Source organism: Nicotiana tabacum, chromosome 12, assembly GCF_000715075.1.
Source record: "Nicotiana tabacum cultivar K326 chromosome 12, ASM71507v2, whole genome shotgun sequence".
In the NCBI taxonomy this organism is placed as follows: Eukaryota; Viridiplantae; Streptophyta; class Magnoliopsida; order Solanales; family Solanaceae; genus Nicotiana; species Nicotiana tabacum.
The window spans coordinates 124,326,416-124,353,640 of NC_134091.1; the positions used below are offsets into that span (position 1 = coordinate 124,326,416).

At 37.4% G+C, this 27,225-nt stretch overlaps 3 protein-coding genes across 4 annotated transcripts; 2 read left to right on the forward strand and 1 right to left on the reverse strand.

Annotated features, from left to right (window-relative positions):
* The first annotated feature begins 483 nt into the window (after positions 1 to 483).
* On the forward strand, positions 484 to 5,083 carry LOC107765024 (uncharacterized). Its single transcript, XM_016583604.2, has 8 exons — positions 484 to 622; positions 1,249 to 1,404; positions 3,310 to 3,413; positions 3,584 to 3,625; positions 3,717 to 3,804; positions 4,096 to 4,192; positions 4,496 to 4,605; positions 4,712 to 5,083. Exons 2-8 carry the CDS (start codon positions 1,274 to 1,276, stop codon positions 4,833 to 4,835), a joined length of 696 nt encoding a protein of 231 aa, XP_016439090.1. The 5' UTR covers positions 484 to 622; positions 1,249 to 1,273; the 3' UTR covers positions 4,836 to 5,083.
* Positions 5,084 to 5,685: 602 nt separating this feature from the next.
* On the reverse strand, positions 5,686 to 9,937 carry LOC107765004 (uncharacterized). Of its 2 annotated transcripts, none has more exons than XM_016583574.2 (3): positions 9,495 to 9,937; positions 7,165 to 8,823; positions 5,686 to 6,205 (listed from the first exon to the last, which is right to left on the reverse strand). In XM_016583574.2, exons 1-3 carry the CDS (start codon positions 9,687 to 9,689, stop codon positions 6,116 to 6,118), a joined length of 1,944 nt encoding a protein of 647 aa, XP_016439060.1. In that variant the 5' UTR covers positions 9,690 to 9,937; the 3' UTR covers positions 5,686 to 6,115. The 2 variants fall into 2 exon arrangements, with proteins under 2 accessions (XP_016439060.1, XP_016439067.1); XM_016583581.2 differs by having other exon boundaries at positions 7,165 to 8,820; positions 9,495 to 9,929.
* Positions 9,938 to 11,563: 1,626 nt separating this feature from the next.
* LOC107764945 (ER membrane protein complex subunit 8/9 homolog) lies at positions 11,564 to 26,601 on the forward strand. The gene is given in 6 exon segments (XM_075227040.1): positions 11,564 to 11,758; positions 11,760 to 11,795; positions 12,993 to 13,139; positions 13,250 to 13,312; positions 25,834 to 26,000; positions 26,094 to 26,601. Coding segments are annotated over 6 exon segments (612 nt in total). The 5' UTR covers positions 11,564 to 11,590; the 3' UTR covers positions 26,125 to 26,601.
* The last annotated feature ends 624 nt before the right edge of the window (positions 26,602 to 27,225 follow it).

The following is a 27,225-nucleotide window of genomic DNA, read 5'->3' on the forward strand; positions in this document are numbered from 1 at the left end:
AATTATATATAATTAATGTATAATCAATATATATGACTAAAAAAGGTAAATAGTGAGTATGACCTGCTATTTATGTAAACTTCCTATTTTTTAAAGACACGATCGACAAATGTGGATGCTATTTTTACCTCCCCCTCCCTCTCAAACAACTTACAGGGTGCCCCTTAAAGTAGAGATTAGAGAATGTGCTATTTTGTTCAAGAAAGCCCAATAATCTAAATATTGTATGATGATTTTAAATTGAAAAACTAACTTAAATAATCGTCCATCTAATTGCTTAAACTAAAAATAAACGATAGAATTAGGAATTTTTGTATAACTCATATATAATATAATATAATATAATATATATAATAATATATAATCAATGTATAATCTATATATACGGACCAAGAAAGGTAAATAATAGTAGCTATTTGTGTAAAGATACTGCTAGATTTGCAAGGGCCCAAGCCTTTATCCACTGGACCACAGTCAAAGAAGACGATGGCAAATATGTAATTTTAGGGATTGATAAATGTTTTAATCCGTTGAAAGCGGAATCCATAGTTTCTTCTCTCTCAATTTCGTGTCGAAGCTCCGACTCCCTCTGATTCTACGATCACTTCTCGTCGGACGTTAGGTAATGGAAAATTTTGTGTATTTTTACTTCAATTTCTCATTTGAACTATCATAGGATTTCGTCAATCAGTGCTTAAGTTACTGCAACGATGTTGTTTTTCTAGGGTTTCAGTTTTTTTTTTTTTTTGTTTCTATGTATTTTTTGTACTTTTTCTGAAAAATTCCTTTACCCTAGCTCAAGCCAGAGATTCCTATGGTTGGTTCTTTCGATTCACGTTTATTTTCACTTTTTCCACCAATATTTGAGCTGCCTGCTCTTAAGCAAGAAGGTCCGATTCAGTTCTTGAGTTTATAGTATTTATTAGTATTATTGTTGTTGTTGTGGTTGTTGTTACTGTTGTTGTGGTGCTGATCATCATCAACTCCAACTTAATCCCAAACTAGCTAGGATCAACTATATGAATAGTCTGCAACAAATTCTGGGCTGTTCGGCCCCATTTCACTCCAATTTCAGTTGATAGAAAATAATAACAATAATAATAATTATTATAATTGTTGTACCAATGTCTTACTCCCAGACTAGCTGGGTTAGTACTATGAATCATCTCAATCCAGTCGACACTACTTGGGCCCATTTTGTTTCAATTTCGTTTTATGAGTAAGTGGTTACATCTTTCTTTTTGATAGATTTTGTCTAGGAGATCTAGAAGGTATGACGACTGCAGCTAGACCTACTTGGGCACCTGCTAAAGGTGGCAATGAACAAGGTGGAACTCGTATTTTTGGTCCATCTCAAAAGTACTCTTCCAGAGACATTGCAGCTCACACTACCTTAAAGCCCAGGTTAGTAATCTTGCCCCGTCGTGTGCTTTTATTTTCACATATGTTTTAATTTTATGGAGCTTTCTATCTTATTCCATGTGCATGAAGAAATTTTAAACTAGGTGATGTCTTACCGAGTTCAGGAGATATGAGCTTTGTGCAAGTCCTTTGAATTAGTAAATATAGTTGACGAAAGTCACGTCATTGAGTATGTGTTTTGAGCGGTTGGACGATATAACCAAACAATGTGATAATTCAGTGGTTAGAATCAAAATGATGTTCCTTTGGTGATGTATCTTTAACTGAGAAATATGAATAACTCCGTGATTTTACTTTAACATAGAGTTGTCTATCAAGCTAGTCGATTTTGTTTAGCATGTTCCATAGGCAGTAGGATTCTAATATTATTAGTAGAAAATATTTGGGAAACTTATGTCATAAAACCAGGGCTGAGACTTAACTTTATCAGAGTGTTACTGAGAAGCAAAGGAGCATGGCTTTGTTCTGTTATTCTGTGTTAGACATATTTCATACAACCCCCTCTAAAATAAATTTTGGCATGATAAACCTCAATGAAGTAATTTGTAGTTTTTTCTCCCTTTCTTATTGTTTTACCTATCTACTTGGGGCAGGGGATCATGGATGTTTCCAAAGTTCAAATACAAGCTTTGGCATTTCATGGCCCAGATAACCTGTTTCAATATAGATATTTAAGTTGAGTATAGATATCTAAGTTGCATTGTGTGCTTTTTAGTGTGCGTGTATTATATGTCCGATGTTGACCTCCGTGCAATGGTTCGTAGGTGTGAGACCATGGTGAGTGAAGGTGTTAAAACGGGACAGGGTAGACCTAAAATTACATGGAAGGAAGTTATTTCAAAAGACCTATAATTTCTTGGAATCCATGCAGACTTACGAAAAATAGAGCACAATGAAAGAAAAAGATCTTTATAGGTGGATAGCAATTAGTTGGGAATATGCTTAGTCATATTAGCATGTTTGCATTCCTATGCTTTCGAGCAGTCTTTTAGCCGTATTAGATATTTATATGCCTGTAGAAAAGATATAGATAACTTCTAATACCTTTTACTTTTTTATTTGATATAATGTTGGTCTGAGATGAGTTTAAATGGGAAACCATGGTTAGTGAGGATTCATATAGCCGATATCGACTTGTTTGAGACTGAGGCTGAGTTGTTGTTATTGTTGTGTGTGTCTGTGTATATACACACATAATATACAGAGTGTGTGTGTGTGCACGCGCGCGTTGCATTTTAATGACGTGAAATAGATAACAGTAAAATGCACTGATCACTATAGGGAGGTTGTCATGAGTCAAATTATACCCGTCAACGATGAACTGTGTGTTTTTTAGAAGTAGATTTTCCTTGGTAGTTGTACTGGACTACTGGATATTTTTCTACTGTCTCTTATTATTCTAGTTTGAAATTGAGGTAGTGTCCTAATTAGCATCTGGTAAGATTGCTCCGCCAACCTTAATGAGTAAGACATACATGATATTAACTATAACAAAGCATTGTTAATGACCTTATAAAAACGAAGCATTGTTAATGACCTTATAAAAACGAAGCATTGCTAATGTGCATCCTGTATCAGGAAAATGGTAAAACTATTCTTCATTTTATCTGTTGGAACATCGTGAGCGAAAATTATGAGAAGGATACCTATGTGTATCATGAAATTTCGAGAGAAAAAGATGATCAGTTTAAATCACTCAATTTATTTAAAAGCTGAAAAGATAACATGACTTATCTTTGTAGGAACCAGGTAAAATGGCTACTGAGATTACTTATTACGTCGATTGATGAAACTCTAGTCGTCAGTAGTATTTCATGTGTTGTTCTCTAAATTATATCCTGATTCCAAGTTGTTAATCCCGTTTCACATCGTCATGTATGGAAACAGAAAGGAGGGACAAGACACCCAGGATGAGTTGCAGAGGAGGAACCTCCGGGAAGAGTTGGAGGACCGCGAGCGGAGGCATTTCTCTAAAGATAAGGGTTATACTGGTACTGAAGTCTGGACATACTCTCATGCCCCCTGCCTCAACCCCCCCCCCCCCCCACAAAACAGAGAGAGAGAGAGAGAGAGAGAGAGAGAAACATGCGTGCCTCATAGACATGTTAATACGTTGTAAAGTGACTGCTTTATGCCTGATTTTCTGTTGTTTTGGTTGCAGATGACAGAGATCGTAGGAGAAGTAGTCAACTCCTTTTGGAAGGTAACTTGCTGTTTGTTTTTGGGAACAGTCTAGGATTCCTAACAAGTCACTCATGAAATTTCTCCATTAATTGTCAATGTTGTTGTTGCAGGGGGTAAACGAGAGATTGAAGATCGTATTGTTCCACGGAGTGCTGATGCTGATGATGCTGATGTGGATGTCAAAAGTGGTGATGAGAGGTCTGTAACTCATACCGTATTTGTATAGACATGATAATTCAACCATAGTGGATTATTTGCCATTGACAACTTAAGGATTAAATTCCCAGAAAGTGCACTTCTTTTGAATAAACATCTTTGTTATATATGACCATATTGTTAGAATATGTCATGTTGTCATGTACCAAGTAAATATTACCATTGGTTTCTTGATGTCGTTTCTTCTCTTGTCTTATAGAATATGCTATTGAACGTTATAATACTGTGGGTTGAGAAACTTATGAGTTGTTAACCTATTTTCCCTGAGTTCAGTGATGATGACGACGATGAAGATGAAGATGATACAGAAGCTCTTTTGGCAGAGCTTGAACAGATAAAGAAAGAAAAAGCAGAGGAGAAACTTCGAAAAGTAAGTATAACTAGATGCTCATAGTTTATTTACTTGTAACCTTTTACATCAATTTTGTGGTTGCATAGATTTCATTTCTCGAGGTTAATATTATTATATAGTTGGAACTCTATCTCTCTTGGAAGAGTCTTTATTTGAAAATTGCATATTTTTGCCTGCTGCCATCCAAATATGACATTATGTGATTGGATTTTGTGCTAATCTAGAAGGGGAGATACTAATTTCACATTCATGTTAAAACCAAACTAGTCATCTGATGTACTGTGACTTGTTATCACTTTGAAATTGTGTGATCTTTGGCAGGAAAGGCAAGAGCAAGAAGAAGAGCTTAAAGCAAAGGAAGCAGAACTATTGAGAGGAAATCCTCTGTTAAACCACCAAGCCCAACCGACATCTTTCAGTGTGAAGAGAAGGTTTATCCTCGAGATCTGGCTTTTATAAGATTCTGTCTATTTTTTTTTTAAACATGCTGTAGCTAATGTTTTTCGCCTGATCCATTATATGTTGCTCTATCTTCAGGTGGGATGATGATGTGGTTTTTAAGAACCAAGCTCGTGGTGAAATGAAGGCAGCCAAGCGCTTTATCAATGACACTATCCGGAACGACTTTCATAGGAAGTTTCTTCAGAAATACATGAAGTAACAACATGATGTGGGTGAAATGCTCCAAGATTTGGCAAATATTATGTGCTCATTCCTTCTTAGAATGCAGTGTACCATCAATATAATCAAAGTCAGCTGGACTATTTCGTTATGTTATCATACTGTGTGGTTCTGCTGTGTCTGTATTATCCTGTTAACAACCATCAAGCGATGCTTAAGTTTTATGTCAAGATAAGTACTGTGATATTGCTATTTTGGTTAATATGCATTTATTGTGATTAAACCGAATGACTCCGTCTCCTTTCATTCTTACTATTAGAAATCCAAAGTCCATAATTTACCTAGCCTTTGCAATATGCTTACTCAAGGCTTTCGAGTTTCCAAATTGTTCTGCCATTGATCTTCAAGAGATGATTGCTCTATAGCTGGCACAGGTTGCCATTTGCTTCTAGTTCAAGGCAGTCGTGGTTTGCTTTATATGGCCACGCAGGGGAACTTCTATACATTGACGACAACAACAACAATCATCCAGTAAAATTTCACAAGTGGGGTCTGGGGAAGGTAGAATGTACGCAAAACTTACCCTTACCTTAAGGGAGTAGAGGTGCTGTTTCCGGTAGACCTTCGGCTCAAGAAGACAAAAAGAGAGACAATATATCAGTACCATCAACATAAAACAATAGAAATAATGAAAGCAACATAAGAACCAGAGAATAGATGAAAAAAAATTGCACTGTCAGACATCTAAAAGGAAATAATGAAAGCAAAATAAGAACCAGAGAATAGATGAAAAAATTTTGCACTGTCAGACATCTAAATCAGTAGTAAGCCGGAAAATAAGGCAAGTACCCGATGTATTAGTGGAGTTAAAAAGAAAAAGCTCTTCGATAGAAAGAATTGGCTAAATGCTTCAGTGCCAAGCTGCTAGTAATGTACATTAGTAAAGTATACTCAACAATAATAAAAGTTAGAAGCAGTGGAAATGATAAATAACTCTTTTCACACAATCAAACAAATATTTGGAAAAATGATACACATAAATATACAGTAACCAATGAGCTAGCAACTTACATACACAAATTGACAGATTCTGCATACATACATAAACCTCGAGCCAATTTGCAGAGGACAAGATGGTTGAAACCGATTTGCAGAGAACAAGACGGTTAAAGTCCATGACATGGAGAAACTAAGCCAAGCGTTGATCCGTGAAAAAGGTTCAGTGCTGTTGTCACACTCTCCATCAAGCTAAGTTGCAGCATTTCTTCCGATCACTTCAAAACTTTTCCAGAAGGTATTAGAAATACGGATTTGTTCTACTTATTCCTTCTGTCTTTCCAATACAAACTCAACATACAAATCTTTGATTCCAATCACAATAGTAGTTATTAGTGGCCCCATTATTGCTCCCTGCAGAACATAACCATGAACAATTAATATCAAGCAAAGCAAAATTTTAAACGAAAAGATAACTCATTCTCTTTCTAATAGTTCGAGGAAAATCACATTTCGTAGCTAGCTAGCTGATCGTCGACTTATCTTTTCTTGCTTGGAAAAACAGCACCTGAAGTGCCACTACATAAAGAACACCGCTAACTACTCTATGCATACGATTTTTCTCTTCTTTTGCTTCTTCTCTAATACTTCTTTATAGTGTCATTTATATCGGAGATAAGATTTAAGGTATTCTATTGAACTGCTGGAGATCTTCTCAAGGTAGCACCATTTTCATCTAAAGTAAACCGAGCAGACTCTCCCTCTTAGAGTAATATAAGGATCCTAGTTATGCATTGAATCAGCAGTTCGTGAAAAACATAGGCATGACTTACACTAAAGGTTGACATAGTGAAGAATAAAGTTGTAGGTGAAGGCAGTGAGTTTCTTTCCTCGGGGGAATTATTTGTCCTTCCCTTCATGTTGTTTTCACAGCTTTTGAAATAGAAAAAGGAAATTAAAAGCTTCCTTTTTGTCTAATACTGGAAAGGGAGCCTTGGCGTAACTAGTAAAGTTGTTGCCATATGACCAGGAGGTCATGCGTTCGAGCCGTGGAAACAGCCACTTGCAGAAATGCAGGGTAAGGCTGCCTACAATAGACCCTTGTGGTCCGGCTTTTTCCCGGACCTCGCGCATAGCGGGAGCTTAGTGCACCTGGCTGCCTTTCTGTCTAATACTGGAATAGGTGACTCGGGGCTATATTTTACCTACCTCTTATGCACTTTTTCTTCTCATGGTCAAGTAGAGGAACAAGAGGAGAGAATGCGTCCAACATACGGACTATGGTACCAAAGAAATGCAACTATGCGAGGAAATTTATGACAGAAATTCAAGAGATGACAGAAATTCAAGAGACAAAGATGCTTGCTATTTACCTCAATTGCTGAAGAAAACAATGTCATTCCACCAATAACGCTGAGACCAGTGAGATATACACTATAGCCAGTGTTATCCTCTTGAATTTCAGAGGTACCATAATCCATAAGCACAAGATGAATAATGGATAAGCTGAACGCCAATATATACCGACCTTCAATCACTAACTGTAATGCTGCTGGAATAGTTGAAAACCACGTAGGGAAAATAGGAAACAGAGGACTGATAAATGCAAGGACAGTCGACATGTACAAAAAGTGTATCGAGTATAATCTGAACAAGAGCCAAGTTAAGCATCCATGAAAGAGCGCAATCTCCGCAGTCGCTAAAAGAACTCCGGAAATAGCTTTGTCAAGAACTTCCACGCATCGAATCCTTGCCGAATGTGATATTGGAAGCATACATATTACTTGTTCTGTTGCTCCTCCTGACTCCGATGTGATAAGATAATAAAGTACCCAGAAAAACACCATTGATTGAGACAGAAAATTGAAAAGACCTGCAGCTCCGGAAAGTATAGAACTCCCGATTGAAAACATGACCTGCAAACTACTACTTAAAAGAGATGTGCTAGTAACAAGTACACCCTGCATTACATTTGCTCCTTGAACGGCAAATCCTTTTGCCTTAACAACCAAGTCCTCTCTAGTGATCAGTAATTCCCGGAAAATTGCATCGACTTCTGTGTACATTTGTCCCCACTCACGATCCTTAATCCTCCTTTTTAGGCTCAAGATCTTCGCAGCATATCGAGAGGGGGATGCCAAAGCTGTTGACCGCCCTAAAGAGTTATTCATCGGGGTTGTGATAAAATGTTTGATCCCACTAACAAACTCGGTCATATTATATTGGATAGCATAGCTATCTATCTGGTCGAATACAGTCTCGTACAATTGAGTAGTGTACTTATCCACCATCCCCGGGACATCATTTTCATCCATCCATTGTTTGACACCAATTTTCTCGGCATAATTACTCTCTTCTACGTGGGATTTCAACGCAATAACAGCGTCTTTTCCCTCCACTCCAATCTCATAAGAGAAGAAAATCGTACCCCCCAAAGAACCCACGCTCAACCCAACGATCAGTCCTACTGCGACGATAGTTTTCAATCTTTTCAATATCCCTCTAGTGAAGAAAGCACATATTGACAGTCTACGAAAGCTATGACTCCTAAAAGATGTTACTGCATTCATAGTAGACTCCACACTGTTAGTCGGAAACATAAATCCCAACGCAAGAAGCGCTACTGATCCAAAGAGACCAATTAGCTCATAGGCCATCACAAAACCCCAAAAAGAAACTAACCACCTTAACAACATAAAAAATCCACTTCTACTACGCTTCGAGGCATTACCTTTCTGTCTCCTAAGAACAACCCTGAAAATCATTTCCCTAATATCAACAAGGGTTCCGACGAAAACTCTGAATACAGCAATCGGGACAGCCAAAATGGTTTCGGTAAGGCCTAGTTCTAAAGGTTCCGACCAGAATGCAACAAGGGCTTGCTGAATTCCTCGTAATGGTATTGAACAAAGCACTGCCCATAATATAGGCCTTAAATATTCTTCAAGCAATTTGCCCACGGCATAAAGAATGAAAATTGTGAATGCAACACCGGCATGAGCCATGGCTATATAGAGGGCCAAGCGTACCTGCTGCGATATAATATAATTTTGTTATTAAAAGCGTCCAATATCTAATAACTTAAACTTTTAACTGAAAATGACACTTCAATATGGTACCAGAGAAGTTAGAGGTCTTAGATTAAAGTCTCACTGAGGACTGAGGTCTTAGATTAAAGTCTCACACCCACCCATCCTAAAAAGAAGAATTTCCACGTGTGTGGCCATGAAAAAAAAATCAAACCCACACGTGAGCAGGGGCGGAGATAGAGACCAAGGTGTCGGTCCAGCCGAATCCAGTAACTTTTGTCCAAATTCCATATTTTCTTAAGAAATCTATTTAATATGTATATATTATTAGTTAAGAACCCATTAACTTAAACTGACTAGAATCCTAAACCCATAAGTTTTAATCATGGCTTTGACTGTGCGTGTGAGGGGCATGTTGAGACCAGTGAGCGGAGCGCCCAAACCAGGAAGTGGAGTCAAAATATAAAGAAGTAAACACATGAAGAGCTAAGGGGATTCAACATATAGTATATATATAAATAATTCTTTTATCTAGCTCTAGAGTGTAATTTTTTGGACCCCTAGACTAAGGTGGCTCTGCCACTGGTTGAGACATAATATAATTAAGTAATTAAAAGTATACTCTACCTACCAGCTTAAGCTTTTAAATGAGATATCACACACTTCAACCGTACCTGAGATTCAGCTGATAAAAAATTATGATCTTGATTCTCTTTGGTTTCTGGGGTTTTTGGGAGAGTTTGTGGGGAGCCATGGTTCTTGGATTGTGAGTCATTTTTCTTCATTGAGGCAGATCGAAACATTTCTTGCCAAGGTGGACTAGAGCTGCTTGATTCAGTCTTGGGGTCAGAGTAAGGTACCAACTCCATTAGCAAGATACAATCTCTCTCTCTCTCTCTCTCAAACTTATGGGATGTTAAGTTAAGGTGCTGAAAATTCCAAGAAAGTTGGGAATCTGACAGGGAAAGAATGTTTGATTTTCAGGAGAATATGTAATATGCTGACACAAGTTGCAGAGTTAATGAAGCAATGAGGAATTGTGCTGTCCTCAAATGGGAAAGTGTAGTAGACTTCCAGATACTGACCATAAATTATTGACAACAGTATCTACGACTTCAACTCAAGTAATGGGACCTCAGCTATAAGAGGTTTAACTTAATAGCACCTTAGTTTAAAAAGGAGCCTCGAAGGATTGATAATGTTATTTTCGTGTGACTTATCGTGTGACTTATATGTTAGTTCAAGTCATGAAATTAACCATTTGACGCTTGCATCAAGGTAGGTTGACTACATCATACCCCTTAGGGTACAACCCTTTTCTAAAACTTGCGTGAACGCGATATACATTGTGTACAAGGCTGTCCTTCCCCATTATAGTTTAAAAATTCTAAAAAATGGCCAAAAAGTGGAGCATGATGCCGCCATTTTCATTTCATGGAAGTCCACGACAGTTTAGAGGGCTATATGTGATGGTGCGTTCTGTATATTATGTGTAGAGGAGCGTTGCAATTTTTTTTGTTGGTTCTTGTGTGGAAGCTGGTATAAATAAGAAGAATTAACCTAAATAGCCGCCCACCTAATCTCGTAAACTAAAAATAGCCGACGGATGTATAATATATGCATAATTCATGTACTATAATATAGGTATAATTGTGTATAATTAATGTATAATCTATGTATATGGGCTTGAAAAAGTAAACATTGAATCTGGTCGGCTATTTGTGTAACAATCCCTATAAATAGTGAAAGACGACTGTTTTTTTCAGGGCTTTCATTGAGGTAGAGATTACACCTGGTAGCCACTTTGAGTACTCCTATTTAAAACAAACATTGTTTTAAAAAAAACTATTTAAAATTTAGCCAATTTTAACTAACTTTAGACAACTCATGCTATTGCTGTTTCTTTTTCTTCGGCGGACCTTCAAGTCAACTTCAGAAGTGAGGCTCTGCAAGGGCCTAAAGTCAGACAAAATACAATCACGACGTTAGCAAAGTCTAAAGGTGATTATGAGGCGATTAAACTTCAAAAACTTTATAGATTTAGGCTATTCATTAAATAGGGGTCCTAAAATGGCTATTTGTGCACTTCTCCCTTCACTGAATAGGCTTCAATTCGGGTGAAATTAAAAAATAGTCAGATTTACAAGTGATAATTGAAAATAGCCACAGTTTCAAAAATAATCGAATTTTAGCCACTTTTCATGTAAAGATAAATCTGAACGAAAATACTGTTCAAAATCTGAAAATATTCCAGCATAATATACTCGAGTTCGAATTTTTTACATGTGAACTTCCAGTATAATATGCTGGAGTTCCAGTATATTTATGCTGGAACTCCATCATAAATGTACTGGAGTTCCAGCATAATATACTGGTCCAACATAATATGCTGAAAGTTCATACACATGTGCACCAATCTCCAATATATTATGCTGGAACTCTCTGTGTTGCAGCAAAATAGTGGCTATTTTTCAATGACTTTGCAAACGCTGGCTATTTTTTAATTAGCAGTCTGAAAACTGGAACTCTCCGTATTACAGCAAAATAGTGGCTATTTTTCAATGACTTTGCAAATGCTGGCTATTTTTCAATTACCAGTCTGAAAACTGACTAGCCCGTGCTATTTTTACCTTCAATCTTCATATAAGGCCCAATTTACAGCCCAAGTGATTATCCGTTTCAAAAGGTTGGGCCCAAAAACCCGCCAAAAACGTCAAAAATGTGAACTATAAAACAGATACTGGAATTTGCTCTGCTTGTGTTTGTTGTAATGGGGATCGAATCAACGTACGGGATTCACCAAAACGCCTATATCAAGCTGATCCTCCACGCGCTGAAGCACAAAACCTCAGCCGTCAACGGCGTTCTCCTCGGCCGCGTCTCCGGCGATGACACCGTGGAAATTGTGGAGTCGGTTCCCTTGTTCCACTCCCAAATCGGGCGTCCTTCCTCCCCTCGAAATTGCCCTAATTATGGTTCGTCACTACACTTCATATTTCAATATTCACTGCGTTCAGCTGCAACTGTATATAAATTTTTGTTCTTGAACATGTATATATATATATATATATATATATATATATATATATATATATACACACACACACACACACACAATCGATTTAAGTTAGAGTTTAAGTTAGTTCTATTTAGCATTTATTGGTAACTTAGAATAAATGGTAAGTAACATGAAGAACATGTTAAATTGCAGTGATGATGTATAAATTCATTAAGTTGTCAGTCCTTTAACTTATACACATTTGACACTGTATTGAATTTTTTACACCAATTACGTTTTAAGTCACCTATAGAAGGGTGTGGAGGTTGAAGATTAGGGTACAAGGTTAGTAGGTAGTCGTGCGTTTCTCTTTGACTTCTATAGTTCGATAGTATTAGTGCTAGTACGGTACCCTTTTTTCCTTAGTGTGCTATATTCACATGTCTTGTTCTGTTATTACTTGTCATCATTAATTCCGTAGTTTGCTGGCTGTACTTCGTTCATATTCTTGTGCTGCCTTGGATTTAGTTTTCTAAATATATTGTCTTGCTATTACTTGTTATCGGTATCTCTGTTGCTATCTTCGATTTAGTTTTCTAATTATTTGTCTTGCTATTACTTGCTATCAGGGTTTCTTTCATCTTCTTTAGCCGAGGGTATATCGTAAACAGTCTCTCTGCCCTGCCAGGGTAGGGGTAAGGTTGTGTACATTATACCCTCCCAGACCCCACTTGTGGGATTATACGGGGTTGTTGTTGTTGTTGTATTTTTTGCTCTGTCAGTTCGTAGAACTTAAACTCATATGCGATGGATTTAAGTTATATACGATGACAATATATTAAAATTTCACACCAGTGTATGTAATTTAACCTGTTATAATATGTTATTTATCATTTATTCTAGGTTATCGATCAATATTGTTAAATAGAGTTAACTTAAACTCTACGACAACTATACATACTCTAAGTTGACTTAAAATTTTGGATCTGCCCCTGAGCATATGCGTGTTTGTGTTTATATATAAATTTGTATACATATATATGAAATTCGAACCAATTGCCACAAAGGAGCAGTGGATATTGTGATACTTCCAACTTGCTGACTGAAAATCTTTTTGATCTGCCTCTAAGTCCTGTGTTTAATTTAGGATTGTAATTTTGTTTTATTTGGACAGATAGAGGAGTATTATTGTGATAAAGGTTTAATTATTGTTGGATATTTTCATGCCAATGAGAGATTTGATGATTCTGAGCTCGGAAATGTTGCTAAGAATATTGCAGATCACATCTACCGGTATTTCCCTCAAGCTGCTGTGCTCCTGGTACTTTTTTGTCGACTGAACATCCTTTGTTCTTCTTATGTTAGTTGAAAAGTTTGGATATTTGAATTGTTGGTAACAAAATGCTTAAGCTTAGAGTTTTATCGTTTCAGTTGGATAACAAGAAGTTTGAAGCTTTATCAAAAGAGGGGAAAGACAGGAGTCCTGTAATGCAGGTCAGTACGTAAGTGTTATGGAGCCATTGGGTTTTTTGAATTGAAGCTTAATCGCATGGATTTTAGCATTTCTTTCCTCCTTCTATTTGATTGCAGATGGTAATTACTCATTTCCTTGTGCTGTATTACTTTTGATCATTTCCTAATTGTTCCCCTCAAATGTTTTTACGGATGATGGACAAGTAACCATTCTGCCATCTAACATGTGGTTTCTGGTGAAGAGTTCTAGTTTGTATCAAAGTTTGTTATCCAAAAGAGTTCGAGTTTGTTGTGTCAAGGTCTCCCTGGAATTTTCATCTTGGGTTATTCTATGTTCTTGCACATAAGGTGTACCTTTTATTTTGAGCATTCTGGGATCAGTATTTTGGTTTCGATTCTTAGGTTCTTGGGATTATACTGGGTTTGTTGTTGTTCTTAGGTTCTTGGATCATCGACACATTACTGATTATCTCTTTCAAATATGAAAATATTAATCTTCTTATTAGCACTTAGTTTTGGATAGAAATAAAAAACCAGCTCCTCCGTTACTCGGCATGTATAATTGAAGTGGAATGGATACCTTTCAACGTTGTAGTTGTGACTGATAGGAGTTAGTGATTTAGGGCACATGTTGCTAGGGGTGCCTGATCTTTAGGTACCATGAAAGCTGCATCTTATCTGTATTCTTCTACAGATGGTGGTTCATCTATTTCAATCTTGCTGTAGTTCGACTTGTGCGACTTTTCGGTGAAGGCTAGTTTTTTTGGTTATTGAAGTCAGTAAATAAATGGCTAACGTGCTAGATTCTGAAATTTGGTGGTTTTTCTAAATCCTCTGAAGCAGAACTATGGTTCCCTCGGGATCTCTTGAATTAGCTTACCTAGATATGATTGAATGGGTCTTCATGCACTTTGTTCTGGCCTTTCAGAAGATTTAGGGTGCTAATAGTAGGCATTTTTGGTTACATAACCTATTTTTGTGGTTCTTGCCTTGCTGCTTGCATAGACTATGAGTTATATTGAGACAAGTTGTGGCCTTGTTGAATCTGACAATATTCACATATTTGTTTTTAATTTCTATAAAAGCTAGTATAGTTCACACAAATGTTGAATAATCATAAAAGCTACTATCATCACATACTTGTTGTCACCTTGTTGACTTTGAAAATATTCAACTTTGAGCTGTGAGACTTGTGAGCACGTAATTTTTGCCCTAATATAAAATTACTCCTAAAAAAATCCAAAAATAGCTTTAAATTATTTTTCTATATTTTTACTTAGTTAGCTTTGTACGTATTCATGTTTGATACATTTTTAAGTTGCATTTTAAATCCTAAAGAAAATACAAAAATATTTTGAATTTTTACATTTTATAATTAATTGCATTTGTAAAACACTAAAATATCAAAAAATATATTAGTAACTCTACATGCATTTTTAGGCTAGTTAATTAAATAGGTCATTAGTCAATTAATGAGTAAAATATATATAATAGTTTAGCCACACAAATTGGTTTAGTCAAGCCCACCCCTTTAGAAGCCCAATTTCCATGACCCACCTGGCCCAACCGGATCCCCCCTCTTTAAAACACCCATTTTCCCAAACCCTAAAAGGGAGAAGAGACCAAATTAGACCTCTCCCTTGGAGAAAAACCAAAAACGACGCCTCCCCCTTCAGATCTTCTCTCCATCTTCTTTCTCTCAAAATTAAAAAGACATACTCACACACAGCCGCATAGACACAGATAGAAACAGAGGGAGAGAGAACTCATCTAGACATTAAAACCGGAAAAAGAGGTCCAAGAATCTTTTCGAGAAAATTAAGAAGAATTCCCAACAATGTCATTGACCTAAAGTCAGTAAACTCCAGGAATCAAAAAAAAGCTAAGCTGACAAAATGTGGGAAACGAATCGGAATATGAATTCGGGTTCGGTTTCTGCCTTTCCTCAAATCGTCCTCAGTTCAATGGGAATCGATTGAGTTGAGATCTCAATTTGGTCGATATTTCATTTCTGCTGCTAGAAGTGGTTTTGGTCTCATTTGCTGTTCGTTGCTGTTTCAAGTAGTTGTAGCTGTTTCTTATTTCTGTCTATTTCTTCTCCAAAGCCAGAAATTTATTTTCCTTTTGTCTGCTTTGCTGCAACCAGGTATTAAATCATGACTGCAAGCCTTTGGATCTGTCTAAGTATTGAGCTCATTTATTTTGTAATAAAATATGGATTGGTGCATTAACATGTTTGATTTTCTCCATGACTATGTTTGTTTGGCTTGAATCATGATCAATAGGTTCTGTTCCTAGAGTAATGAATTAATTGTGTGCTTAGTTTACAGTAGTACAATTGCTCTAGTTATTCGATTTCCTGCTTGTTAACAGTATATATATTGGAGAATGGAATTGGAAGTGGCCTATTACTGACATTTTGCTCATTTCTTCTTTGCTGTAAATGTTGAAGCTAAAAATGAATGAATAAGTTAAAACAAAAGGCACGAGGGGTATAAGTCTATTAGTTGATATTTAGTTTGTTGTACTGTTGTTTGATTTGAAAGAATAACATACCAGTTAATAAAGTTGGTTGTGATGTAAGAATCGACAGTCAATCTTTGTAATGATGCAATATTAATAACGTTAAAAGTTGTTTATCATGTTTTCCTGTTTGAAATGATTCTTTGTTAAATTCATTTTCTCCTGAGGCATGTGAATCAATTCGGAAGGTTGTTTTGCGTATTCAAAAGCAATGAATCATCCTCATAAACCAGTAAATTGAAATGAGAAAACCATTTTCTGTTGGATAAAATCTTATGGAACATTGACACAGAATTTTGTGATTTTCTTGGATAGATTGTACCAATAATTTATTAGTAATGAATTCAATTGTAACGTATTTGGTTATACTGACATTTAGTAGTTAAAGTCACACATCTTCCACAATAACAAATTTTTTTTTCCCTTTCCATAATTCTTAAACCTTCACATTTGATCTCAAACCTTAGGAAAAATTAAGCAACTTATAAACATTCGTAGCTTGCTTTAGGCGTGAGTAATAAATCATCGTGAATATGGGTACGGTTCCCGTGGCATAGTCATGATACATAAATTTCAATTCGAGTGTGCGTTTCACGTTACTCGATCAGAACTTCAAACAATAATAAAAATAAGCATGTCGTCAATCGCGGGTGCATTTCATGTGGCGCGGTTTGCGACGTGTGCCAAAACGACAAGTGTACGACATCGTGACTTGTTCCAGAAATAATTCCATAAATAATTAAAAGCGGTTAAAAAGTAAAAATGCACAATAGGCTTTAAATATGTAATAAATCAGATAATTAGGCCAAGTATTAATTGTTAAGCGACCGTGCTAAAACCACAGAACTCGGGAGTGCCTCACACCTTCTCCCGGGTTAACAGAATTCCTTACCCGGTCTTCTGTGTTCGCAGACCAGAAATAGAGTCAAATTTTCTCGATTTGGGATTTAAAATAAACCGGTGACTTGGGACACCATAAATTATTCCAAGTGGCGACTCTGAAATAAATAAATAATCCCATTTCGATTCATGTCACTTAGATTGGAAAAACTCCCTATCCCATTGCGGAAAAAAGAGGTGTGACAGCTCTGGTGACTCTGCTGAGGACACGAACCCAGAATCTCTGGTTCAGGGTTCAAAATTCGAGCTTAGAATAATTGTGATACTTGGTTTTGTTTATAATCCGATTTTTACGTGTTTGAGCCTAATGTGCTAAATAAAAATGTGCAGGATGAGCACTGTTGAAAATTTACCTTTTCGAGTCGTAGACGAGATTCCACATGTGGTTGAACGACCTGGGGGAGGTCGCCAAGCGTTCTGTGACAAAGGCTTTATGTGGGCTCACTGGTCTTCTAGAGATTAAACCAAGAGTTGATATAATCGAAGCTTTGATACCATTTTGGGACCCGACACACAATATTTTCTACTTTTCTGATTTCGAGTTGACCCCTACACTAGAGGAGATAGCAGGTTATGCTGGTTTCGAAGGGAAGCTAAGGCATCAATATCCAGTAGTACCAAGAACTGTAACCCCTCATAAGTTTTTGGACCTCTTGATTATTAGCCGGCAGGTTAAAGATGAAAATTTAGCCGGAGGATTCTGCACATTCCGTTTCTTATACAGCCGGTATGGGGACCCCCACGGATCTGAGGCTCCGGACACTGGTTTGAATCATCAGGGAAATAAAGACAAATGGGAAGCACGTAGGGGTTTGGCCTTTGTGGTGGCATTTTTAGGCACTCTGATATGCCCAAGGAGTGACAGACATATAGAATTGGGGCTCGTAGGAGTGGCCGACTTTATGGTCAAAAAGGCCAATGGCACTATCATACCGATGATTCTCGCAGAAATTTACCGAGCTTTAACCGTTTGTCGAGTCGGGACAAAGTTTTTTGAGGGTTGCAACTTGCTTTTACAAGTATGGTTGGTAGAACATCTTTGTCATCGCCCAGGTTACATGAACTACGGTCTGACCGGACTCAATTGCATCGAAGAATATGAAAAACGAGTAAACGGTCATGAGTTGCCAGAAGGTACTAAGGCATGGTTCGAGTATTTGGGTTCTTTAAACGCAAATCGAATTGAGTGGACTTTCGGTTGGCTCCCGGTCGATGAAGTTATTTACATGTCCGCCGGAGTGTGCTTTCTTTTATTAATGGGTCTTCGGAGTATTCAGCCATATGCCCTGCATCGAGTCCTACGCCAATTGGGCAGATACCAAACAGTCCCCTATGACGAAGATTTGAGTCCACAGATTATTGAACTATGCCCAAAAGCCACATTTCCAGAAGAAAGGGTTCGCCTGATTTGGCACCAATGTAGGTTCCTGGAACCACAGACTCAAGTACGAGATTTGTCCATGGGTTAAGTAGGATCCAACTACGCCACATAGTATGGTAAAAGAAGTCGGGTCGATCAAGAGCCAGAACAGCCTGCCAAAAGGCCCCATGTCCAACAATTCACCGATGGAGCACGAGAGCAATGAGTTTGGTTAGCTAAAGAAAAGGAATACCGGACTACTATAAACAAACTAGAAGAACAAATTGAAAAAATCAAATTTGATAGTAGTTTGCAGGCAGCTGAAGATGAAGGGGAAAAGAAGAGGTTGGCTAGGGAAAATGAAGCCCTTCGAGCCCAAATCCAGAGAATGAAAATAGCCGCCGAGACACCAGTAAGAAGTGAGAGAGATAGAGAAAATTATAACCAACCTAAGGCGGAAAGTGCATGATTATGGTTTTGACTTGACAAAGGCCGAAAGGGACTTGTTAAATGCTCAAGCAAAGTTGGCCAAAAGTGCGGAAGAACATGCTAGATTAGCCCACCAGTTGAAACAGAAATATGACAAAGAAGTAGCAATTTTACAGAAAAAGCTGGTTGCCCTGAAAAATGAAATGGTCAAGCAAATAAATGATTTCAAGACAGAAAGAGAGCATTGCTATGCATTGATTTACCAACTACAAGAAAGCCTGCAACAGTTACAAGACCAAAACAACACAAGTGTTAGAGGCTCGGGCCCAGCAGATTGGACGTTTGCTTCAAGAAAAAGGTGTCATCAGAATGAGGATTAAAGAGATAGCTGATTATGTTGTAATGAAATGCCATGAATGTGAAGACATGACCAAGTCTATGTTTTTTGCTTCTGTAATGACATTCGTTCGACAGGTGATGGTTGACCTAGACCACCTTCAAGAAGATATTGCCTGTAGGCCCGTGCGGAGACCGGCTTATGTCCCGCAAGCCCCCGGAGTACCAGTGGAGGCTCTTATGTATTTTTGATTTTTTTAGTTAGTTTTTGAGTCTGTATTTTACTTTCCTCGAGTTTTGTTCATCCTTGTCAAGGCTGCTTATTGCTTTATTTCGAGTATGTAGATTTTTCTTTTGTAGTCATCACTACTTTTAAGTCCTTGTAATAGAAAATCAAAAATACATAAGAGCCTCCACTGGTACTCCGGGGGCTTGCGGGACATAAGCCGGTCTCCGCACGGGCCTACAGGCAATATCTTCTTGAAGGTGGTCTAGGTCAACCATCACCTGTCGAACGAATGTCATTACAGAAGCAAAAAACATAGACTTGGTCATGTCTTCACATTCATGGCATTTCATTACAACATAATCAGCTATCTCTTTAATCCTCATTCTGATGACACCCTTTTCTTGAAGCAAACGTCCAATCTGCTGGGCCCGAGCCTCTAACACTTGTGTTGTTTTGGTCTTGTAACTGTTGCAGGCTTTCTTGTAGTTGGTAAATCAATGCATAGCAATGCTCTCTTTCTGTCTTGAAATCATTTATTTGCTTGACCATTTCATTTTTCAGGGCAACCAGCTTTTTCTGTAAAATTGCTACTTCTTTGTCATATTTCTGTTTCAACTGGTGGGCTAATCTAGCATGTTCTTCCGCACTTTTGGCCAACTTTGCTTGAGCATTTAACAAGTCCCTTTCGGCCTTTGTCAAGTCAAAACCATAATCATGCACTTTCCGCCTTAGGTTGGTTATAATTTTCTCTATCTCTCTCACTTCTTACCGGTGTCTCGGCGGCTATTTTCATTCTCTGGATTTGGGCTCGAAGGGCTTCATTTTCCCTAGCCAACCTCTTCTTTTCCCCTTCATCTTCAGCTGCCTGCAAACTACTATCAAATTTGATTTTTTCAATTTGTTCTTCTAGTTTGTTTATAGTAGTCCGGTATTCCTTTTCTTTAGCTAACCAAACTCATTGCTCTCGTGCTCCATCGGTGAATTGTTGGACATGGGGCCTTTTGGCAGGCTGTTCTGGCTCTTGATCGACCCGACTTCTTTTACCATACTATGTGGCGTAGTTGGATCCTACTTAACCCATGGACAAATCTCGTACTTGAGTCTGTGGTTCCAGGAACCTACATTGGTGCCAAATCAGGCGAAACCTTTCTTCTGGAAATGTGGCTTTTGGGCATAGTTCAATAACCTGTGGACTCAAATCTTCGTCATAGGGGACTGTTTGGTATCTTCCCAATTGGCGTAAGACCCGATGCGGGGCATATGGCTGAATACTCCGAAGACCCATTAATAAAAGAAAGCACACTCCGGCGGACATGTAAATAACTTCGTCGACCGGGAGCCAACCGAAAGTCCACTCAATTCGATTTGCGTTTAAAGAACCCAAATACTCGAACCATGCCTTAGTACCTTCTGGCAACTCATGACCGTTTACTCGTTTTTCATATTCTTCGATGCAATTGAGTCCGGTCAGACCGTAGTTCATGTAACCTGGGCGATGACAAAGATGTTCTACCAACCATACTTGTAAAAGCAAGTTGCAAACCTCAAAAAACTTTGTCCCGGCTCGACAAACGGTTAAAGCTCGGTAAATTTCTGCGAGAATCATCGGTATGATAGTGCCATTGGCCTTTTTGACCATAAAGTCGGCCACTCCTGCGAGCCCCAATTCTATATGTCTGTCACTCCTTGGGCATATCAGAGTGCCTAAAAATGCCACCACAAAGGCCAAACCCCTACGTGCTTCCCATTTGTCTTTATTTCCCTGATGATTCAAACCAGTGTCCGGAGCCTCAGATCCGTGGGGGTCCCCATACCGGCTATATAAGAAAAGGAATGTGCAGAATCCTCCGGCTAAATTTTCATCTTTAACCTGCCGGCTAATAATCAAGAGGTCCAAAAACTTATGAGGGGTTACAGTTCTTGGTACTACTGGATATTGATGCCTTAGCTTCCCTTCGAAACCAGCATAACCTGCTATCTCCTCTAGTGTAGGGGTCAACTCGAAATCAGAGAAGTAGAAAATATTGTGTGTCGGGTCCCAAAATGGTATCAAAGCTTCGATTATATCAACTCTTGGTTTAATCTCTAGAAGACCAGTGAGCCCACATAAAGCCTTTGTCACAGAACGCTTGGCGACCTCCCCCAGGTCGTTCAACCACATGTGGAATCTCGTCTACGACTCGAAAAGGTAAATTTTCAACAGTGCTCATCCTGCACATTTTTATTTAAGGCGACTGGTTAAAAACAAGTGATTTTTGATTTTTGAACCCAAAAGAAAGTTTTTTTTTTTTTGCAAAATAAAACTCAAACAACTCAAGGCCACCTTTGCAAATACGGCCCTCCCTTCAGAAATGAAGATTTTAAAATTGTGCTTGCTAAGTGGTCAAAATTAGGAAAAGAGCCATAGGTGGCTATTTTTGCAAAACAAGCCTTTCGGCGTCCCGTCGGGACGTTCCTGGCTATTTGGACAGAAAATGGCATCCCCTAAATTTATTTTTGACAAAATGATGCATTTTTTGGTTATTTTTGCAAAAACGAGGCCGTACTCGATGAGGGTTGCCTACGTATCTCACATCCGGTGAGAATCAAACCCGCGTAGTTCGATCAATTTTGATGCACAGACAAATATGATTTGTTTTGAAATGCTTTTCTCTCTTTATTATTGAAATTTTGACAGAGTTTTTTTGAATACCGGGATTGTCAAAACCAGGCGTTTTTCTATCCTACCTCACTCTTTGGTTTTTCTCTTCTATTGTTTTTTATTTTTATTTTCTAACTCAAGAAGCCGGTCAACATACAAGCCAAGCAAATTAATGCACAAGTAGCACGTAAAGAATGCATCAGGATGGTCCTTTAATTTTGGGTACACCTATCCTAGACGGACTCAGTCCCTGTGTTGAGTCCCCTAAGTCAAATGCACGTGATGCAAGCAAACGTACCTACTAGGGATCCGGCATGAGGCTGTGTTATTCTAAGCTTAAATCCTGGGTGTATTGTTCTAGACCTGGCTTACCCGAGCGGACAACTCGAGCCGAGCGGGGGCAGCGTACCGGGAATACAGAAGCTTCACCGGCTTTGCAACTTGTCCGAACCTCGTTCTAAGATTAGGATATGACTCTAACAGAAAAGAAGCCACGCGAAGCGCACGCTCCCCAGAAGATTTAGAAGACTCAGAGAGAAGGAGGGTTTCGTAGCAATTTATAAACAGTTCAAATGGTTAAAAGCGACATTTAGCACATTAGGCTCAAACACGTAAAAATCAGATTATAAACAAAACCAAGTATCACAATTATTCTAAGCTCGAATTTTGAACCCTGAACCAGATATTCTGGGTTCTTGTCCTCAGCAGAGTCGCCAGAACTGTCACACCTCCTTTTTCCGCAGTGGGATAGGGAGTTTTTCCAATTTAAGTGACATGAATCGAAATGAGATTATTTATTTATTTCAGAGTCGCCACTTGGAATAATTTATGGTATCCCAAGTCACCGGTTTATTTTAAATCCCAAATCGAGGAAATTTGACTCTATTTCTGGTCTGCGAACACAGAAGACCGGGTAAGGAATTCTGTTAACCCGGGAGAAGGTGTGAGGCACTCCCGAGTTCTGTGGTTTTAGCAAGGTCGCTTAACAATTAATACTTGGCCTAATTATCTGATTTATTACATATTTAAAGCCTATTGTGCATTTTTACTTTTTAACCGCTTTTAATTATTTCCGGAAAAGTCACGATGTCGTACACTTGTCGTTTTGGCACACGTCGCAAACCGCGCCACATGAAATGCACCCGCGATTGACGACATGCTTATTTTTATTATTGTTTGAAGTTCTGGTCGAGTCACGTGAAACGCACACTCGAATTGGAATTTATGTATCATGACTATGCCACGGGAACCGTACCCATATTCACGATGATTTATTACTCACGCCTAAAGCAAGCTACGAATGTTTATAAGTTGCTTAATTTTTCCCAAGGTTTGAGATCAAATGTGAAGGTGTGTGACTTTAACTACTAAATGTCAGTATAACCAAATACGTTACAACTGAATTCATTACTAATAAATTATTCGTACAATCTATCCAAGAAAATCACAAAATTCTGTGTCAATGTTCCATAAGATTTTATCCAACAGAAAATGGTTTTCTCATTTCAATTTACTGGTTTATGAGGATGATTCATTGCTTTTGAATACGCAAAACAACCTTCCAAATTGATTCACATGCCTCAGGAGAAAATGAATTTAACAAAGAATCATTTCAAACATGATAAACAAATTTTAACGTTATTAATATTGCTTCATTACAAAGATTGACTGTCGATTCTTACATCACAACCAACTTTATTAACTGGTATGTTATTCTTTCAAATCAAACAACAGTACAACAAACTAAATATCAACTAATGGACTTATACCCCTCGTGCCTTTTGTTTTAACTTATTCATTCATTTTTAGCTTCAACATTTACAGCAAAGAAGAAATTAGCAAAATGTCAGTAGTAGGCCACTTCCAATTCCATTCTCCAATATATATACTGTTAACAAGCAGGAAATCGAATAACTAGAGCAATTGTACTATTGTAAACTAAGCACACAATTAATTCATTACTCTAGGAACAGAACCTATTGATCATGATTCAAGCCAAACAAACATAGTCATGGAGAAAATCAAACATGTTAATGCACCAATCCATATTTTATTACAAAATAAATGAGCTCAATACTTAGACTGATCCAAAGGCTTGCAGTCTTGATTTAATACTTGGTTGCAGACAAAAGGAAAATAAATCTCTGGCTTTGGAGAAGAAATAACTACAACTACTTGAAACAGCAAATGAGACCAAAACCATTTCTAGCAGCAGAAATGAAATATCGACCAAATTGAGATCTCAACTCAATCGATTCCCATTGAACTGAGGACAATTTGAGGAAAGGCAGAAACCGAATTCATATTCCGATTCGTTCCCCACATTTTGTCAGCTTATCTTTTTTTGATTCCTGGAGTTTACTGACTTTAGGTTCAATGACATTGTTGGAAATTCTTCTTAATTTTCTCGAAAAGATTCTTGGACCTCTTTTTCCGGTTTTAATGTCTAGATGAGTTCTCTCTCCCTCTGTGTGGGGGTATGTCTTTTTAATTTTGAGAGAAAGAAGATCTGAAGGGGGAGGCGCCGTTTTTTGTTTTTCTCTAGGGGAGAGGTCTAATTTGGTCTCTTCTCCCTTTTAGGGTTTGGGAAAATGGGTGTTTTAAAGAGGGGGGATCCAGGTGGGTCATGGAAATTGGGCTTCTAAAGGCGTGGGCTTGACTAAACCAATTTGTGTGGCTAAACTATTATATATATTTTACTCATTAATTGGCTAATGACCTAATTAATTAACTAGCCTAAAAATGCATGTAGAGTTACTAATTTATTTTTTGGTATTTTAGTGTTTTACAAATGCAATTAATTATAAAATGTAAAAATTCAAAATATTTTTGTATTTTCTTTAGGATTTAAAATGCAACTTAAAAATGTATCAAACATGAATACGTACAAAGCTAACTAAGTAAAAATAATTTAAAGCTATTTTTGGATTTTTTTAGGAGTAATTTTATATTAGGGCAAAAATTACGTGCTCACAAGACTTAATCTGCAGGAACGTTGTTCTGTGTCATGGCTCATTTGATCACATGCTTAATAATAATTGGATGTTAGCTCATTTTTTGTTGAAGATTTTGAATTTAACTGCTAAAGTAATGTACCAATAAAAAGAGGCACCCATGCTAGTTGCCCAGTTCAAGTAAGCAATCACATTATATCTTCCTTGATATGCAAAAACCTTTATTTTTCTCTTCCTCTCAAAGTCAAAATGTTTGTTTGTGTCTCCATGGTTAACATATGCTTATCGATGAAGAAACTGGATTATTTGAAGTTCAGTGGAACAATGATATTTGGATAGCTAGACCCTTGGCATGATATTTCCTGTCTGACCGTCTCCACATGGACTTTGTTTCAACCCACCTAGGTTGTTTGAGGATTTGGAATTTGAATTTGAGGTGGACCTCATCATGCTAGGTAGCATAGGAGAAGAAAGTTTCTTCAATCATTCATGAATTCTTGAAAATTGCCTTCTAATTTTGATTCCTAGAATTAAGTCTTGAGGTGGTTTTATCTGCATGTGAAAATAGAGAATGGTCTGGGTTGAGTAGCTTAAAGTTTCCTGCTAAAGAGTCCTAAAAATTCTTTTAGGTCTTTGCCCGGAAACTCAAGCTTTAGATTTCATTACATTTACATTTTCCATTTGTTTTAGCATAGTTTAGGAATCCTTGGTGAAATAAGTAAAATTGAGCTCACAAATTTTATGCTTTACCATACCTTGCAATTAAATATATTCGCGGCAACCAGTTCACTAATTTGTCTTCCCAATGAATTGTTTTTTTTGTTGGCTTTTGTTAGTTAATGATTAGTATTGAGACACTCTATGGTGTCGATTTAACGTGTTCTCCATCTTTTTGATATTGCTCTGTCCCTATGCAAATCTTAATAGTATCTCTTTTTCCCTATGTGTCCAATTTTCATGTAATACAAGCAATAGAGTGGTCTTCATTTATACTCCACAGTGGTTTTGGTTCCCCATAAATTTCAAGTTTTTCTTGATAGTTATTTGTGTCTTTATCATTTACTTGTCCTGCTAGTATACTATGATCCTCTTGCTAACGTTGTAATTATGTCCTCAAAGAGTTTTCGGTGCCTCTAAAGTGGTTCTTTTAATGTATGCCTTTTTGTTTAGCTTTACTCCAAGGATGGATCTAGGAGTTGGAAACTAGTGGGATCAGATGGAAGCATCCGTTTGAAAATTAAAGAGCCATCAGCAAATATAGTCCTTCTAGATTACATCTCATCAGGGAAATGGAAGGATATTATAGATTTCGATGACCACCTCGATGACATTAGCAAGTAAGAGCTTTACACTGTAGACTGATTGAACTCGCCAATATCTGCATTCTTCTAAGAGGCGCGTGTTTTCTGCTTTTGCTCTTATATTGTCAGGGATTGGGTGAATACAGAGCTCTTCAATTGAAGTTTCTATGTGGAATTGGCTATTGTCCTGTTGGTGCTGTATCATGGGTGGTATTATTCATTCCAGTGCAGTTGCTGACTGTCTGAAGAAAAGGATTCATCACTTCAAAAATCACAAACGCGAGAAAGATTTACCATTTCAGTAATGGCTTTGTGATCCAATAGAAGGTAGCCCCGGGGTTTGATTCTCACAAATGTGCGCGCAGTAGTACCTGTGCATGAAACTACATATCATTTGACCTTGGTGATGACTGAGGATGAAGTTTACTGAACTTTGCTTTCTGTCATAATCCAGAATGATTTGAATTTAGTTGTTTTTCTTTCAAGTTGCAACTATTTATCTGCAACGAGGAAACTAGTAAATTATCAAAGTTTAGCAAGTCCAAGTGAAAAACTTCAAATTTACTCAAGCGTGATTGTGGAACTTATGAAACTTGTTTTTTCTATTTGAAAACATGATTATGGCTTTTGGCTTTCAGTCTGAATAGTGTTTGTGTTTCACTAATTCCATTTAGTTGCCACGGCCCTCAGTCTACAGTCTTTAGGCTTAGACTGTTAGAATTATGGTCAATTTGTTTTGTGGCCCATTACAAACTTGTATTTTGTTTTATGACCCCATCTCTTTTTTTTTTTATACATGAGAGATTTGTTTTTACACATAAGAGATCTTTCTTTTACACGTAAGAGATCTAAAAAGGACATTTTCTTAAATTTAACATTGTAAAAGGCCATTAAGACCTAAAACCTCGTAGAATTATTACATAAGAAAGTAGGATACAGAATAAAATAGAATTATTTAATAATAAGAAAGAGCCAGATGAGAGAAAAAAATAAGGTAACGACACGATTACACCAAATCAATCGTTACATGAAGTGACACTTTTTGTCGTTACGTAGCAATAAATTTAACAATACGATAATAAAATTTGAATTACAATAAAAACAAACATTGTATTTATAATAACAAATACGATACAATATAATAAATAATCACCCTACAAACAATGTTGTTAGACTGTACACCCATTAAACAAATCCATGCTTCAATAGTGCTTTGTTTCTTCAGCTTCGTCACGCTGTGTTCTTCTCATAATTATATGCT